General features: G+C 38.1%; 1 protein-coding gene across 1 annotated transcript; it reads right to left on the bottom strand.

Moving 5' to 3' along the window:
* Positions 1-8,361: 8,361 nt before the first annotated feature.
* Smp_122740 (cell polarity protein) lies at positions 8,362-19,014 on the bottom strand (the record flags this gene model as incomplete). The annotated part of the gene is made up of 8 exons (XM_018796400.1): positions 8,362-8,430; positions 9,878-9,978; positions 10,977-11,150; positions 11,520-11,535; positions 14,319-14,489; positions 15,843-15,889; positions 18,298-18,456; positions 19,008-19,014. 8 exons carry the CDS (start codon positions 19,012-19,014, stop codon positions 8,362-8,364), a joined length of 744 nt encoding a protein of 247 aa, XP_018650616.1.
* Between the last annotated feature and the right edge of the window lie 380 nt (positions 19,015-19,394).

The raw sequence follows: 19,394 nt of genomic DNA, 5'->3' as shown, positions 1-19,394 counted from the left end.
TTCTTATAGGTATAAGTAAAGTAACTAAGGTAGTAAGTAAGTGAGTTTATATGCGTATGAGTATAGGTTCTCATATATAAAAGGACACACCCGTAATATCCCATCAACAGTTTTATCATTTTACACTATGGTATTATTTGTCATCCATAAGTTAAAAATAAAAAAAGACAAAAGGAAATAAAAGGTCAACAAGTTATCTAATATTGTTTGTTTTAATACATCATTATGGCTATTAAGCACACAACCTATTCCGGTGCGTTTCTGAAAACTGTACAAGCTTACGCTGTAAAGGTTACAAAAGGCCTAATCAGAGATGTCGTGTTTGCTGGGAAAATGCAGCAAAAAGAATATACATTATTCATATGTCGATTGACTGAACTGCTGACATCCAACTGACGATCACTGAATGTTTATCTTCAGGAGCAACGAGGAAATAAAAAACGTAAACAGGTTGAAGTACCTTATGCTGAGAATTCGATTTTGTACGAAATAATATAATTTTGAATGAAGCTAATAATAATAAAAATAATAATAATAATAAATAAAATTTTACGTGCATATGATGCAGTCGCAAAGGGTACCCAAACCAAGACATGGTATCAGTTCATGATAGCACTCACTGGTTGTTTTTAAACTATCCAGTTGGAGTCCACAATGACTGAAAATCTTGGGTAACATGAATCAAAATCGACCACTTACCCGGACATACACACTACTACATATTGCTTATGTTCGGAATTCAATCATATTCTCTGCGTTATCTTTTTCCACCATCATAGACCACCATTTTACTAGTACATTATGCATTTTATTCATTTCATCTCTTTTTACTGTGTTGTTTGTAACAAGTGGAATCAACGCACATTGGTGCCATAACAGCAGCTCACGTACGATTGAGTTTGTCCACATTTAAATCTTTCCGATTACTGCTTATACTCTCACTACTTCGATCACTATGAGATTTAAATTGACAACTGCATCTCTGTGTTAATGTGGTATGACAACTCAAACTGATGTACGTACGCATGAAGTTCTACGTTGTAACTGACTGACTGGACTTTAATAATAATAATAATAATAATAATAATAATAATTGTCGCATAATAAAAGGTAATCAAGGTTTCATATCATTTTTTTCATCCTAGAACATCATAATCGGCGTGTTTGCTGTTATACAGCCAGTGTATCCAAGCTGAGATCAGAAGTTCTCCTACCACAGGCTATCTGTCGAACTCTTAACATGAAAGTTCCGTCCATTAGAAAACACAGAAGCATCAGGGAATTCAAATCTGTGGTAATTAATGACTAGAGTAGGTTGTGCAATATTTATTTCTTCGGAACTGCATAGTTTATTTACATTCTCTTAAATAATAGACACTTCATATCTACTGGTCCGATTCAAAGGTAAGACTGCTGACGCAAAATTTGGCCTACAACAATACTACGAATATAAGAAATCATAGCCCACCAAATCACGCAAGGGCGTTTAGTTTTCATGAAACCGTTGATATTTTGAACACCAGACATTATTCTATATTCGTTACAAACGCCTTCAGTTAACCAAGGATGTTGGTGAAGATAGTCTGGCATAGGCAAGCAGGATTAATCTACAAGCTCAACGCTTTAAACTAAATAGATTATCAAATCGCCGGTTTAAATTTTCATTTGTTTCTAGACTATAACTACCCACAGATTCCCAAATGTGAACACGATTAATATTCTGTTTTGAAGATAATGGAATGACATTATAAATGACTAATACAGAGTGTCGACACATGGTAAATTTAAAATATGATACTGCGATGATAGAAACTTTGAAAAATGAGGACTTTGGCTCGAGACTGGTTTGTCATGGGTTCGAATCTCGCGAGTGCGGGATGGAGGATGCGCACTGCTGAGGAGTCCCATAATAGGACGAAACGGTCGTCTAGTGCCTCCATGCTTTCCATGATGGTCCAGCTTCAATTGACTCATGATTTCAACTTTGAAATATACTGAAATCCCCACAAAACCCTGTAGCTGTAAATAATTTCCCAAGATCAATAGTTCATTAAGTGTTCGACATTGGATGCTGACCACGTTGTTTAAGTGGACTTGTTTAGCTGAAGGCTTTCGGTCATGCATCCGTACCAGATCACGTTTCAACACGGCGTGGGACACAGCTCCTACGATTCATTAGCCAGCTTATAGAAAAGGTCCTCGATATATTGGTAACGAATCAAATATATCTTTCCTACCTCTTCTCGTCTGACTTCTGATTTCTATCTGACTGGGAACAATCGAATATAGAAGGTGCTACTGGTAGCTAGTTGCAAAACTAGAACATCCGTTGAATCATCATTGGTGAGACCGACGTGATCTGGTACACCAAGTCAATATACTGTGAGTCTGTTCCATTTTGGAATGTTATTCATTGTTATTCTTTATTTGAATTTTATATATTGTGATATACATTTTTTTGCGATTTTTTTCTCGGATATATTTTCATTAGACATTTTTCGTTACCTATATTACTATGACGGAACACTCTCCTAAGGTTCTTAAGTTTAAGTCTATTTCCCCTATTTCGATTCAGTTAACGCCATTTTGGCCCGACAATATCGAGGCGTGGTTCTGATATGCAGAAGCTGATTTTTGCATGCACGGAATCACGGACTCGCGCACACGTTTCCTCGCGGTAGTTAAGGCGTTACCGCGCGAGTTTAACAAATACGTAACACCTAGTATGTTTAATGGTGATGTTCCCGAACCTTACGAAACGCTTAAACTATCGATTTTAAAACGCGGAGACCTAAGTGATCGACAACGGTTAGACCAAGTCCTTAACAATATCGACTTGCAACAAGGTTCTGCGACGGACAAGTTGCTTAGAATGAGAGAAGTCATTGGCCAACGAACTTTCGATGATGGCCTATTTAGACAACTTTTCTTGTCTAAACTCTCTCAACAGGTGCAGGCAGTGCTTGTTTCATTTCAAAACAATGCCATAGATGAACTAGCTGCATCTGCCGATCGAATCTTGGAAATCACCAAATTTTCTAAGGCCGAGGTTTTTTCCATCAAAGAAAAACCCCAATCGACCTCGACTGACATGGCCGAACTATGTCACACGCTTACAAGATATCTTAGAGTTCGTAATGACCGTAGTCGGTCTCTCGTGGTCGAGAGACAGACAACCCCGACTGGTACTGGTATCACAACCAGTACGGTAAATCCTCTAGAAATTGCAGGAAGCCCTGCAATTATCCGACCCCAAAATCGAGTGACACGAAAAAAAGTTCGGGAAACTTCCCAACCGGCACTCATTAACGGCAACTGTAGCCGGCGAACACAGCCGCCTCTTATATGTCGCGGATGTGACTACGAAAGTTCGCTACCACGTTATTCCAGCAAATCCCGATGACAGACTTCGCGAGTCTGTTTTAAGTTTACAGGCGGCAAACGGAAAGCCGATCGCTACTTACGGTAAAAGGTACGTCTATCTTAACGTGGGTTTACGCAAACCCATACACTGGATTTTCGTTGTTGCAGACGTCTCTATGCCAATCATTGGTATTGACCTGTTACAACACCACAATCTGCTCATCGACACACGCTCACGAAGGCTAATAGACGGAAACACTAAGTTATCCGTTTGCGTAACTCCTTGATCCGGTTGCAGGTTATCCCCAGTCACGATTAAGCACGCCATAGACCCATTGTACCAATCAGTACTCGACAAATACCCCGAGATATACCAATCGCAATCGAAATTACCTTGTGTAACCAGCAATGTTACACATCACATCTCGACTACAGGTTCACCTGTATTTTCGAAAGCCCGTCGACTCGCTCCCGAAAAGCTTAGGTTAGCTAAAAACGAATTCAACCACATGATGGACCTAGGGATAATTCGACCATCGAATAGTCCATGGGCATCCTCATTGCACATGGTCCCTAAAAAGGACAGCAGTGATTGGCGGCCAACTGGTGATTATCGGCGTCTGAATGCTAAAACCATTCCCGATCGTTACCCGCTGCCTCATATTCACGATTTGACAGCTACCTTGAAAGGTACAACTGTCTTTTCGAAAATCGACTTGGTTAAAGCTTATAATCAAATCCCGATGGCACCTGACGACATTCCTAAAACCGCCATCATCACTCCCTTCGGTCTTTACGAATTTCTACGAATGCCTTTTGGTTTAAGAAATGCGGCTCAAACCTTCCAAAGGTTTATAGACGACGTCTTCCGAGGTCTCAACTTCGTACATGTGTATGTTGATGACTGTCTAATAGCATGTCCGGACAGAGAATCACATCTCAAGCATTTGGACATTGTTTTCGATCGACTCCAAAGGCATGGCATTACTGTCAACATTCAGAAATGCCAAATCGGAACTACCTGCTTAGACATCTTAGGACGCACTATTGATGCTCAAGGCATCCGACCACTTAGGAGCAAAGTGGCGGCCATTCTGGATTACCCAGAACCGACCACGATCAAGCAGTTACGAACTTTTAACGGACTCGTAAGTTTTTATAGACGGTTCATACCTAAATGCGCAACCCTAATGAAACCGTTAACCGACCAACTTCGTGGAAATGCAAAATCAATTAGTTTAGGCGACACAGAACGTGAAGCATTCTCCACAGTTAAGGAACACATCGCTAAAGCAACCCTGCTTGCTCATCAGGACATTCAAGCGCCCATTAGTGTCGCAGTAGACGCATCCGACTCAGCAATCGGAGCAGTCTTACAACAATGGGTTAACAACTCGTGGCAACCTTTAGGATTTTTCTCGAGACGGTTGTTAGACACGGAATCTAGGTACAGCACGTTCGGTAGAGAACTCCTAGCTATGTATTGTGCTGTACGGCATTTTCAACATTCCATCGAAGGAAGAGAATTCACGCTTTTTATCGATCACAAACCTCTTATCTTCTCTTTAAGTTCATCCCAGAAAAGTACTCACCACGAGAGTCTCGACAACTCGACTACATTTCGCAGTTTACTTCAGACATATAACATATTTCTGGAGCAAACAATGTAGTCGCAGACGCCTTGTCTCGAATTAGCTCCTTGAACAGTTTCCAAGGAATCGACCTTCTTAAACTCGCTCAGCTTCAAAAAGAAGACATTGATCTGCAGCATGAGTCATCCTCGACAACTTTTAAACTAAGTATTAGGCAGATGGGAACAGGTAAGGAAACCTTACTCTTTGACACATCTACAGGTAGGGATCGTCCAATTGTACCAAAACATTATCGCCGCAACGTCTTCAATACGTTGCACAATCTTTCTCATCCAGGTGCTCGTGCAACTGTCAAACTTATAGCCGAACGCTTTTGTTAGCCTGGCATGAATAAAGACGTGAGGGAGTGGGCACGCTCCTGTGTGAGCTGTCAGAAATCTAAGGTGATCAGACACAACAAATGTCCCTTAGGTTCTTTCAAAACCCCTGACGCTCGTTTCGACCACGTCCATCTAGATTTGGTAGGACCCTTACCCGACTCGAACGGATACTCATATCTCCTAACATGCGTAGACCGTTTTACTCAATGGCCAGAAGCAGTACCGATTAAGGACATTACTGCTGAAACAGTGGCTCGCGCTTTCGTCGAACGATGGGTAGCAAATTTCGGCTGCCCTTCCACGATCACTACAGACCGCGGACGCAAGTTCGAATCTGGACTTTTCCGTTGTCTGACCACACTTTTAGGAATCACGCGCTTCCGAACGACCGCCTACCACCCACAAGCAAACGGGTTGGTAGAACGTTTTCATCGACAACTAAAAGCCTCATTATCAGCTTCAAACGTTTCACAGTGGACAGACGCTCCTCCACTCGTCTTGCTAGGTATCCGCAATGCAGTGAAAGCTGACATTAGATACACGGCATCTCAACTCGTTTACGGAACGACACTCCGACTCCCAGGAGAATTCGTGGAACCTTCAGCTTCTTCATTGAACATGGATCTAAACTCTTACACGAGTAGGCTTACAAACGCTATGCGTTCAGTTAAACCTGCTCACACTCGACCTCAATCAACTGATGTTTTCGTTCAACCCGAATTACGACATAGTACACACGTCTTCGTTCGTCGAGACTCACATCAACGACCCCTCAAATCAGCATACGAAGGACCCTTCAAAGTTCTTCAACGTATTATGTAGTCGATAAGAACGGTACGAAAGATAGCATCAGTATCGATCGACTCAAAGCTGCGTACCTAGAAGGAAACCCTAGTTACGTCGATTTTCCTTCGGTACAAGCAAACGACACAGCTACTACACTTGTAGTACCCTACACGACAACCGACACCAAACTTGATACTTCGCCAACAACAATAGATAAACCTAAAACAACGCGTTCTGGAAGACGAGTAAGATTTCCAGAACATCTTAACGAATATTGCACGTAGGACATAAGCTTTATCTTGAATTACCCTTTCATAATTTATTATAAAATTTTTTTTAATATGCTCATTTTTTTATTTATATAAAAAAAACAAAAAAAACATTTTTATTTTTTTGGAGCGTATATAAATATATATTTTTATATATAAAAAAACCCAAAAGAAAACCTTTTTTCGATCGTTCTTACGCTTTTTGTAAGTGTATCAGTTTATTCATTTCAATCCCGCTCATCTTGTGTACCTACGCAAGTACGAGTGTATTTTTGACATGCACTCACACGTTCTATTCCTCTTTTCCAGGACGGCTGGAAAAGAACGTCGAAGTTTCGCAAGAAACCGGAATTTTTCATTGTACTATATTTCTTTATTGCTATGTTGTACATTTTGGTCCCATAGTTTAAGGAAAGACGATCAGACGTTGCTAAACGAAGCAAGCTATCAGAAGAGTGTTTACCAACGACAAACTCGTTGGGTTTAAACTTCTGGCTGGTCACGTCTTAGGGGCATCACTACCTCACTAGGGGGGGAGTGATCTGTAGCTGTAAATAATTCCCCAAAATCAATAGTTCATTAAGTGTTCGACATTGGATGCTGACCACGTTGTTTAAGTGGACTTGTTTAGCTGAAGGCTTTCGGTCATGCATCCGTACCAGATCACGTTTCAACACGGCGTGGGACACAGCTCCTACGATTCATTAGCCAGCTTATAGAAAAGGTCCTCGATATATTGGTAACGAATCAAATATATCTTTCCTACCTCTTCTCGTCTGACTTCTGATTTCTATCTGACTGGGAACAATCGAATATAGAAGGTGCTACTGGTAGCTAGTTGCAAAACTAGAACATCCGTTGCATCATCAACCCCTTCTGATCATATTCTAATCATTAATATCCCTCCATTGAGTTATGGAACTACTAATGAAATGGTCACAGCTCCTTAGAACAACTAAGTAAACTGCTATCATTCAGTACTTTGTATCTACACCCTTAAGGTTTCATGACAGATCATGAATATCGATAACATGTCAAATTCATTAGATATTGTAAGACAAGAAATGAAAATTTCATAACTTACTTATTCTACAATCAGTTCCAATAAAACCTTTAGGGTAATCACATTCAAAAGAACTAATAAGATGTTCACATGTTCCATTATTGTAACTGGAAGACAAAAAAGATTAGATAAGTAACTGTTATATCTACAGCTTTGGATTCTTGCTATGCCGCATACTATTAGATTACTTGAACGATTGAATCCGTAAGGTCGCAAGACAAAAGACTAGTAAGAAGGAACGTGGTTCCCAACACAGTGTCAATTGTGGTACAAAACTGTTAAGTATTTATAATTTTTAGTAAAAACAAAATCATCATTATAGTTACCCAATCCGCACACAGGAGGTTATTAGCATTGTCCAATAGGGAAGGCTACACGTAGTGATTCTGGAATATTTTTACTATAGCTGATTGGATGAAATATGTTCGGTTCCTTTTGAGCTTCTAAAGGCTTCCTAAAGTTCACCTGTGGACCGTCCTCACAATGAAGTGTTCACGGTTAGAGAATCATTGAAGGCTATCCAATAGTTTCGGTGCTTTGTGTCAGTATACCTGTAGTAATAGATGTTCACGAATCCGTCAAAGATTAAATATAGAAACTTCTAACCTCTAGATGAGTGCCTGACTATTGGATTGAAATCTTAGTTGTTCATGTTACAAAGTTCAGCCAGTTCAACAACTGGAAAGGATTGCTCAGGATAGATTTCGATAGAAAATCTTGGTTGGCGACCTACACTGGTCTACGAGGGATAACACGCGTACGACAATAACTTTTTTTACGACATTAATTAAACAAAGTTGTATATATAACAAGTGATTTCACCATGGCATTGAATTACACTCATTAATTTCATTTTCACAATATTGACCATCAAAAACCAGGACGACAAATACAATTAAAACTATTACTTAAATCAACGCATGTAGCCCCATTTTTGCATAGATTTTCTTGTACACATGATCTTGTTTCTGGTCGACCTTAAATTGGAAATGAATGAATAAGAGAATTTGATGTAAAATTTATTATTATTTATTTAAACACATAAATATTGGTAGAAAGAGGCACCGGATATATATGCGACACACAAATCAAATGAGATTTGTGTGAAGACTGTGATAATACTCAGGTGCCCAAACTGAAGCAGGTGGTCTTCTTAAGGGGCCACACCCCGAGCCTTCAACATAAAGGTCTGATCCATAAGGCATCGTGAGGAGATGCAGTCCCATGGTAGCCGGTGACCAACGATTGATTCATACGCCATTTGTTCCCTCAGAATACTGGAGCCCATGTTCACCATTGGTTTGGAGTCAGGGTTTTCCAACTCTCGTAGATGGACTTTCCGTGTCCACCAACTCGGTTAAAGCACCGGACATTCACTTTTTCTTCTCTGAATTTCATAAACAATAGTAATGCCACGAGAAGGCAGTGAGTAGGACTTCCTAAGCAGAGGCCATTTGATAGCCTTTCGAGAGGGAGAGTCTAATCTTCACACTCTCGGCCGTACCAGGGCATTTGGTCTTGTCTTATTTCCAACTATGTTCTTGTTTTGCAATAACATTAAAGGACAAAGTCAGGTTTATCCAAGATTTTCAGAAGAGGTTTTTGTGGATATTATAGTAAGTTTAATAGTTGAGATCATGAGTCAATTGAAGTTAGACCACCACGGAAAACATGGAAGCACTGGACAGCCGTTTTGTCTTATTGTGGGTTTCCTCAACAGCGCGCATCCATTATCGTGCCTCACTAGATTCGTGCTCAATTTCATGGATTGGTTGAAGTCAGACATTAACACTGTTGGATGCCGGCCGGCTCAGTGATTCTAGAGGTTAGGCGAACATTGGTGTAATGTTGGTTGCTGTTTTAAGTCAGCACAGCTTATTCTGAGTTCTGGATACACCAATTTATCCACTGTCCTGGAGCTACATTTTGACCTTGTTAATTATTCACTTATCAACCTTGACTACTTTTATGTAACAATATACATTTCTCATCTTCATCATCTCATGTCTGTAACTTATTATTATGTGACTACAAATATTGATTAACGCTTGGTTGAATTGAGTTGACCCACACTCCATCTCCTCTGCTCACTTCACTTTCGTTACTTCGTTTCTTCAATTGTTTGCCATTCTCATATTTGACTTATTTGATTCCGTTGATCACTGACTCCAATTAAGTCAATAATTGTCTATGAGGATAGCCGATATGAATACTTCAATAATAATTATGTACACAATCAACATGGTGTCAGATATAGGGTCACTAAATTGGTTTATAGATCAACTAAACTTACGTAACTGGCAAACAGATCCAATCCATTCTTTATCACATTCACATTTAAATAATGCAGTACTTAAATGATCTTGTTACCATTATTAAAACAAATTTTAGCCATATTACATGGATTATCCGTTTGAAATTCACACCAACGACCAGACCAACCTGGTGGACAATGACATTGAAAATCTCCTGGATATAATGTATGCCACCATTTTGACATGGATTTGGTTGACATAAATCAATAGCTATAAATAAAAAAAAGGAAAATCAATGGATCATTTGATTGAAGAGATTTATAATGGATTGACGGTAGTTTAAAAACGAGAAGTATCATTTGTCAGTCAGTCAGTCAGCTACAACGTAGGACCAGGCACCCATATGCATCGGTCCAAGTTGTCATACCTCGTTACCAAAACAAGATGAACACTGGATTCATGAAAGTAGTTAATTAAGTGGTGGTAATATATAAAAAAAGTTGTTTATAAGGATATAATATAGGAAGGAAGACAGATATGAAGCAATTTTAATCTTAAGGTTTAAGGGAAAAGCAAAGACTGCATACACCTGCGCCATTGTGGTCGATTTTCAGTCATGTCAGACAGAGTCTCCAACCATTGATTACGATAGTCACGCGGACCTCAACCAGGTAGTCTGCATCTACCAACATGGCTAAGACTAGAAGTTAATTACTTCAAGCACCGATGCCACGTTTTGGTTTGGCCACCCCTAACTTTCTTCAAACCATCCCCTACACTAGTCAGCATAGCGCGTCGTGATAATCGGTGTTCAAGCATACATAACACGTGGCCTAGCCATCTCAGTCGATGAAGATTCATGACCTCATCAACTGATTTACCATCATTTCCTAATACTCTGTCTAACCTCACTATTACTTACCCGGTTATCTCAGCAGATGCGAGCAATATTTCTGTGGCATCTGTGGTCAAATACTAGTAGCCTACGAGTATCTTCTACTCTTAATGGCCATGTTTCACAGCCGTAAATTATTATTGGTATTGGACGATTGTAGTTATTGATCAGAATGATCCTACGTAAAATTAAAGTTGAAGGTTCACTGCTTTTTTGATGGGAGCTAATGACATCATCTAGCTGCCCAAGCCAAATTAGTCTTAATCTTAATAAATATATAAGTCCTGTGGATTAGAAATCGTATACTTTAACCAGTCAACTCATTGAGACAATCTATGATATTAACAATTTCATAATTAATGAAATCCCTTACGATTTTCACATTGTACACCATTAAATCCTTCTTCACATATACATTCATAACCTTCTAAACCATTTATGCATATACCATTATTCATACATGGCATTGTTTTACAATAATGAATTGATTGATGACAATATTTTCCTTGATAACCAGTTCCACAAATACATTTATAATCTCCATGATCTGTACTAACACATGTACCATGTTGACCACATACCCCATAAGGATATGTAATCTCATGATGACTAATTAATAAATTATCCAGATTTGATGGAGTTGAATTTCTTGGAATCACTGTTGATTGTTGAAGGGTTAATACTGGCGAAGATGACTACATCAACGAGGAGGCAAAAGAAGAAGGGTCTTCCCCAGTTCTGTAGTAGCGCTCGACAACTCGGATTGTGCCCTAGACATTCCATCTTTAACAGCATTTAGGTCCAACTGATCAAGTGAAGCTGCTTCTTCGGCAAGAACTTGAATAGATGAGTCACTATTGACAGTTACAATACCGCTACTGACTAAAAAAAGTTTAAGATTGAAGTAGTGGATTACATCCATTGATTGAAATCTTTCATAGAACAAAAAAATCAAAAATAAATAAACGAAATAACAGATGAAATTTACATTGACATTACAGGTTAAGTGTTCGTAGGTGAGACTGAATGTCATGTGTTTCAGTCCCATATTGTGAGGGATTGTCGATGCGCACTCTAGAGAAGTCCTGTACTAGGAATAAACGACCAACCAGGGATTTTCAATGGTGGTCTAGCTTGGATTAAATCACGAATTCAACTATTAAAAAAATTGTTATTGTTGAGATGACTTATGTACAACTTTAACTTGAATCAGCTTATACGCTAAATGAATATGGGTCAGATGAGGTGAGAGAAATAATAGTCCAATTACAAATTCGATCAAATGTTGAGTGGAAGAATAGATTGTGTACAAAGTTATATGAGTTCAGTAAGAATTTATAAAGTCATGTGAGTCTCAAGAAGATTATTAATGTACTCGGGACATTGGTGAGACTATAATTCATGGACAACCTTTGAATGATGCTGAACTGACTATGAAAGTGTCCATCTAATATCTAAGACTAAATGAGGGCTATAAGCCAGTGTGTGAGGAATTAGAATCATGATTTACAGTTGATGGTTAGGAATGAGATTGAGGGTTTTCATCACGAACTGACATCCGCTATCATGGTAAAACTCTATTTATTCAAACAGGTCAGTGAATTTCGCGCCGAAATCCGAGACTTGTTATCTTATACCTGATTGGTTCATCCATAAATTATAGTCTCGCGGGGATACTGTTACTGATGTTAAACCAATAATAATAATAATAGTCCAAAGGTATGTGGTCTAAGATCACAAGGATTATATCTGACCAAGAAATGTTGCAAGTTCATCGTATAATTAAGATTACTATAGGTTAATTGGGCCTGAGGTTGACCAAGATAAGAGAAGTGGTTAAAGATATTTGTTTCATACACTTGGCTTCGGTTGTTTAATTTGAATGGCTACATCTTTTGCTCCTTTGAAGGGTTTTGGGTCTGAAAAACCTTGATAAAATATTTCTGACCCGATAAATAATTGAGAAAGATTGACGTATGTTGGAACTATGACCAGTTTGCACTAAATGGGCCAATATCGAGCTGTTCACTTTTCTGACTGGATCTTTGCTTAGACACTCTGGAAGGTATTCACGAGCACGAACCAACATAACTTGCTCTATAAGTGCTGTCGAATCGACAAATACAAATAGGAGGTGTGTGGTTCTAAGTAGTTTATTCTTTTGCCTCAGTGTCTGCTGATTCATACCTTCAAAATGAATAAGTTTGTACAAATTATTTATTTCAATAAAATGATTAGCTTTCATTTAGTACATGCCTGCCCCAAAATGCCCTGGTACGGCCGAGAGTGTGGAGAGTACATTCTCCCTCTCGAAATGCTCTCACATGGCCACGCGTATATAGCCTTTGCTAAGGATTACCTACTCACTGCCTTCTCGTGGCATTACTGTTGTTTACAAAATTGAAAGAACGAAAAAAGAATGTCCGGTGCTTTAACCGGGTTGGTGGACATGGGAAGTCCATCTATGAAATTTGGAAAACCCTGACTCCAAACCAATGGTACACATGGGCTCCAGTATCCTGAGGGAACAAATGAATCAGTCGTTGGTCACCGGCTACCACGGGACTTCATCTCCTCACGTTGCTTCACGGCCTTATGGATCAGACCTTTATGTTGAAGGCTCTGGGTGTGGCCCCCTAAGAAAACCACCTGTTTCGGTTTGGGCACCTGGGTAGTATCAAATCCCTCACACAAATCAAAGGAGATTTGTGTGTCGCATATATATCTGGTGCCTCTTTCTACCAATATTTATGTGTTTAAATAAAATAAAATACACGCTTATGAAATGATATTACAAGATCCACTCGTAAATATGAATCATTATTCATCCATCTGGACAAGACATAAGGTCTTCAGTTGTATTGAGCGATACTCATGGAAACTTTCGATATACATGACTGACGAGTTTATGCCAACATACAATTCCACCAAAACATTTCACTTGAATGAAAGATTGGATGATCTTTTCAGAAACTTCACACAGTTCCTCAATAACATTGTTGATGAATAACACTTTAAAATCAATGACTGATTTGTTTCTTACAACAGTCTTATGACTGTAGTTGTAATAAAGAACTTGGAGTCATTTCTAATGAATCGTTGAACAATACTACTATAGCAGCTCACATACAATTGAGTTTGTTCACATCTGATTTAGCTAATCCCTTTTGTTAACTTATTTAACGGACAGTCATTTGTACAACAATAACAACCTATCTATACTACTGTACCATTTTTATGTACGCTTGAGCATTGCTTACTGCTTACGCATGTATTCACTCTGCTAGCCATACTATTGATTCGATGATTTATGCATTCCCATTTGCATATATATGTACATCTTAATCCTGTTTACTGTACTGTACCCTCTTACTCTCTGACTCGATCGAATGATCTCTCGCTCGTTCGACTGTCACGGTCACTTACCTGCTTTACGGCACTACTCTTTCATGCTTGCTTAACGTGCCTGTAATTCTGGATATCTGTGTGTGTGGTCCAATAATAAACGTAATCAACCCTTCGTATTCGCCTTCTGATTTATACACCGTTAGGACGTCATTGAGTAACGGTTATCAGGACGAACAATATACGAAGTTTGAGGATAATATCGAATATCGACCATCACACTACTCATGTCTATTTTCACCACAGATTCATTCATTGTTAAATTTATCATGAGAAATCGATAATAAACTCAGCAGGTTATCCCACTTACTTCACAATTTTGTCCTATAAATCCAATTGGACATTCACATAAATAACCACCAGGAATTTCATGACAAATTCCTTTATTTTGACATGGTTTACTAGAAAATTCACGATTAATTTCACAATATCTACCTTCAAATCCAATTAGACAAGTACAATAGAAATCATCTAGAAGATCCTAAAAGAACTATAAATAGATGAAACTATGAGATGGTGGAGAAGATTTATAGCTCAGGTTGGTGATTTTGATGTATGTTTGTTCTCTGAGTTGGATGGTTTGGTCGTGGAGCTCTCATCATCCTTCTGAACGACATCATCAGCACAAACTTCGGGTAGAAGTGAAGTGAAGAAAATTATGCAGAAACATATGAACAACAATCAAATCAACAGGAGATACAACCAATAATGAAACTAAACAATGACAGATTCAAGGTCAATAAGAACTAATCAACATTGATATGCACAGGACAAGCTATGAATCACATGTGGAGAAATTCAAACACTTCACATCTACTCGACGTTTGTGCTGATGATGTCGTTCAGAAGGACGACGAAAGCTCTATGACCAAAACATCCAGCTCAGAGAACAAACCTACATCAAGATGAAACTATTTTACTTCTAAATATTAAAGGAGGAAATTAATAAAAAAATAACCACATTGAATATTTCTGGGTAGTATTCATCAAAGACTGATTTCATTTGAGATACCAGGTGAATCAGAGATTATTGGATAGATGTATTGTCCTAGTATAGTACTTGACAGAAGTCACAAGGGGGTTTTTTGGAGATTTTACTAATTTTATAATAGTTAAGTAGATCTATGGAAGAGAACGAGAAAAAAGAATGATTGGTATGGAAACAAAAGAATAGTGAAGTCTGAAACGATTGACTGATATTTTGCAAATGAAGTATTTACTGTATGGTTCTCAGATTTTACTAAGATGTTCTGTAATTTGGTGTTAAAATACATTTGATTGTTTCCACTTGTGTTCCCGTTCGCTACACTATTACTGATAGTAATATCAATACTACTATACCATTACAATGACTACTACTACTCACACTACTGCTGGTTAGCGTTTTGTTTAACTAGTTGGTTTTCTACGGGATGGAGTCCTCTATCCGGGCTTGAGACCGGCAGTAGCCTCCAGAAGAGCTATTAATAGCAATAGTAATAATGGTAATAATACCATTACTACCATTACCACTATTATCACTACATTTATTATTGATCAGTAGGGGTTTTGTGGAGATTTCAGTATTTTCATAGTTGAAACCATGAGTCAATCGAAGCTAGACCACTATGGGAAACCTGGGAACACTGGACGGCCGTTTCGTCCTGTTGTGGGAATGCTCGGCAGTGCGCATCCACGATCCCTCACTCGCGAGATTCCAACCCAGAACCTACCAGTCGCGCGCCAGAGCACCTAGCCGATAGACCACTGAGCCGGCAGGCATCCAACGGTGTTAATGTCTAACGTCACATTTACATTTATTATTATTATTAAGTAAATAAAATAAGCTTCCTACGTGACATGTTACTCCATTTTTACATTTGTGCACACAATCATCAATATCTTAAATAGTTAGAAGAAGAAAAAGAAAAAACAAAACAATCATTAGTGTAAATAATTATGTAATAAACAAATGAAATATCAATAAAAGATTGAATTGAGTCACGCAATTTATAAAGAAAGTAGATGGATGAATATCATTATGTAACTGTTTATTTTTAACTCCACCTGTAGCTCCTCCATGGACTACTGCTGGTCCCAAGCCCGGATAAAGGAGGAGGGTTGGGCATGGGATTAGCAACCCATCCCGTAGAAAACAAAGTCGCTAACCAGCAGTAGTTTGAAAAAATTATTCAAACCATTCAAACCATTACAACTGAAGAACATATGGAACTCAAAACAATTGTCAACCAAAACCAAGATCAGAATTTTCAATACAAATGTCAAGAAAGTTGTACTGTATGGGGCGGAGAGGTGGAGAACCACGAAAGCCATCATCCAGAAGATACAGGTGTTTATCAACAGTTTTCTACGCAAGATACTTCGCATCCGTTGATCAGACACTATCAGCAACAAGTTACTGTGGGAGACAACAGACCAGATTCCAGTGGAGGAAGAAATCAGGAGATATCGCTCGAAGTGGATAGGACACACTTTGAGGAAATCACCCAATTGCGTCACGAGACAAGCCCTCACATGGAATCCTGAAGGCCAAAGGAGAAGAGGAAAACCAAAGAACACATTATGCCGAGAAATAGAGACAGACATGAGAAGAATGAACAAAAACTGGATAGAACTAGAAAAGAAGGCCCAGGACAGAGTGGGTTGGAGAATGCTGGTCGGCTGCCTATGCTCCATTGTGAGTGAGTAAGTAACTGCTTATTGTTGAATAATTGGAGAGGAACGATTAATCGTTATGGATAACTTTAGTCAAATCCACTTCAAAATAGAAAACCCAGCTGATCACTAAAAGATATTAACAACTTTAGATGATACATTCATACTATTCAACTTGTATCATTCAATCTTATCTATTTAACAGGAGGCGGTTTTGTGTGGAGATTTTAGTGATATTATATAGTTGAAATCATGAGTCCATTGAAGACAATGGTGGATGGTTGTTCAATTTCGTGGATTGATTGAAGTTAGACATTAACACCATTGAATGCCAGCCGGCTCAGTGGTTTTAAAGGTTAAGCACTCGCGCGTAAGACTGATAGGTTCTGGGTTCGAAACTCGCGAGGAGGGATCATGGATGTGCACTGCTGAGGAGTACCACAATAGGACGAAACGACAGTCCAGTGCTTCCACTTTTTCTATGGTAGTCTAGTAGAGAATGCGACTATATGGAAAAGATGATGAAGTGATCATTTTATGGGATTGGACTGACGGTATTTGGTTCATCACATCATCATCAACATCATACAAATAAGCAGACTGAGATATTGTCGAACATGATTGCAAACCGATTCCAATGTATCATAAATATAAAAATGACTGATCGAGTTTTCAATTAAACAATACCCATCTTTCTTTCTTTCTTTTTTCACTTACTTTGATCACAGAATTGTCCTGTCCAACCAGGTTGACACATACATTCATAATCAATTCCATTTACTGATTGTATTAATTGTTTACAATTGACATGTATTGATTAAGCAATAATCAATATCTTTGCGAAGTCAGATTATGTAATACATGAAAAATAGAGAAAAAAGTATGTTTTATTGTAAAGATAGATAGAAACTAAGATTTGTGTTTTACTGGAACATTTAACAAGGGAGAATAATTATCCGTCCTTGCATGAAACGTTCTAACTAGGTTACTCCATAGAACTATCAGGAATCGAACCTAGGACATTCAGAATCTCCTACTCTTCCATCAAGATTTTAGGTTGTACAGAATTCAAGCTACCTTACGCTATATGTTGCTGAAAAGCCAGGTAGATCATATGCTGACTTTAGAATAATTGGCAGATGAGAAACGAATAGTATTATGAATATGTGAATTGTTCATGGTCTACATACCTCTGTCTGGATCATTTATTAAGAATTCATGTATACGTGATTGATGTCAAGTTTAGATTCGATTCTGACAATAAAGCTTCTTAAGTACTCTTAATTTTCTTACTTTCTCATTGCCGATTGTTTCAACTATTAGGTGGTGTATGAAGTTTTGATTGAACCTGACCGGATAACTAGATAACAAGCATTTAATTTATCATAAAGGTCAATTAAGTTTACTGAAACATATTGTTTAAGACATGTCAGACAAGTTGATGCAAAATAGACAGTAAGTGGCTAACACTGGAATCCATGACGTACATGTCGTCTTATTTACAACTCGTCAGCTGGATGTACTTTATATATCCCAGAGTTGGTGTCCACTTCGGTATCTGAACCCCATATCCCTCAATTTAAGTGTCAACATCTAAAGTATTAAATCAAATAACTTTTAACCACTAAACTTACTTTCTTCACAATGATCACCACGCCATCCTGGTTGACATTCACATTCATAAGTGATGCTATCTGTTGATATACAACGACCACGTTTACATGGATTAATTGTGCCAATTCTATATTCATTATCGGAAAAAAACAATTTGTTAATATTTTCGTTAGAATCCGCCTGTATCCCCTGTTGGGGCTACTTCCGGTTCTAATACCGGATAAAGGAGGAGAGTTGGAAATGGTGTTAACGACCCCATCCCCTAGAAAACAAACTCGCTAAAAAGAACGCTAATCAGGAAAAATTAATATTTTCGGTAACTAAAAGGATGATACATTTTTCAGTTGATTTTCTTTGTTTAGTAGGTTAGCTAGGTCAAAGATGATGACAACTTGAAAACTTTTCGTAGAAAACGGATTATTAATACAGTAATGAAGTCTATCAATGGAATTTTTTCTCACCATCTATATATATAATCGGATGTGCTTATGTTCCTAATGAAAAACCACTCGCAGTTATCCACCTCAATTGTTCAGTGTTTATTTAAACAATTCGTTTAACCTATAAAATGTGATACTGAAAGACTATAGAGTATATATCAATCGCTTTTAACTAAGTGCAATTTCAACGATCTCTGACTTATTCCCCAAATCAACGCGATTTTTTTAATATTCACTACTTTAACTACTCATAAGTAGGTAAATGACATTTGACAAATTATTTTGCCTACAGGTCATTTAAGTCATGTAGCGATTCTTCCTAGTTAGAATAGAACTATCTGTAAACTGACATTAAATCGATAATAAATGAAGCCCAATTGGCATTCAATATATTCACAACTCCTTAACAGTGTGTGTACATGAATTTGAAGGTTGATATGAGTTTTTCCAGATGATCTATGAAATTTCAAATGAAGATTTTACGACTCACTACTCATCTTATTTGTATATGCTAAAACAAAAGACAATCATTTATTCAATAATCCATCTCATCCTCTCTAGTTCAGCGCTTGTGTTGGTTTATTATAAAAACTTGATACATCATGAAGATCTTAGAATAAATTTTCCCTTATTTGACATTGTCAACTGTGTAATGTTAGTAAAGTCTTTGATAAAAT

This window comes from Schistosoma mansoni, chromosome 2 (assembly GCF_000237925.1).
Source record: "Schistosoma mansoni strain Puerto Rico chromosome 2, complete genome".
Taxonomy (NCBI): Eukaryota; Metazoa; Platyhelminthes; class Trematoda; order Strigeidida; family Schistosomatidae; genus Schistosoma; species Schistosoma mansoni.
Note: the sequence above shows the minus strand (reverse complement) of the source record. Positions and strands in the feature narration are given on the sequence as shown.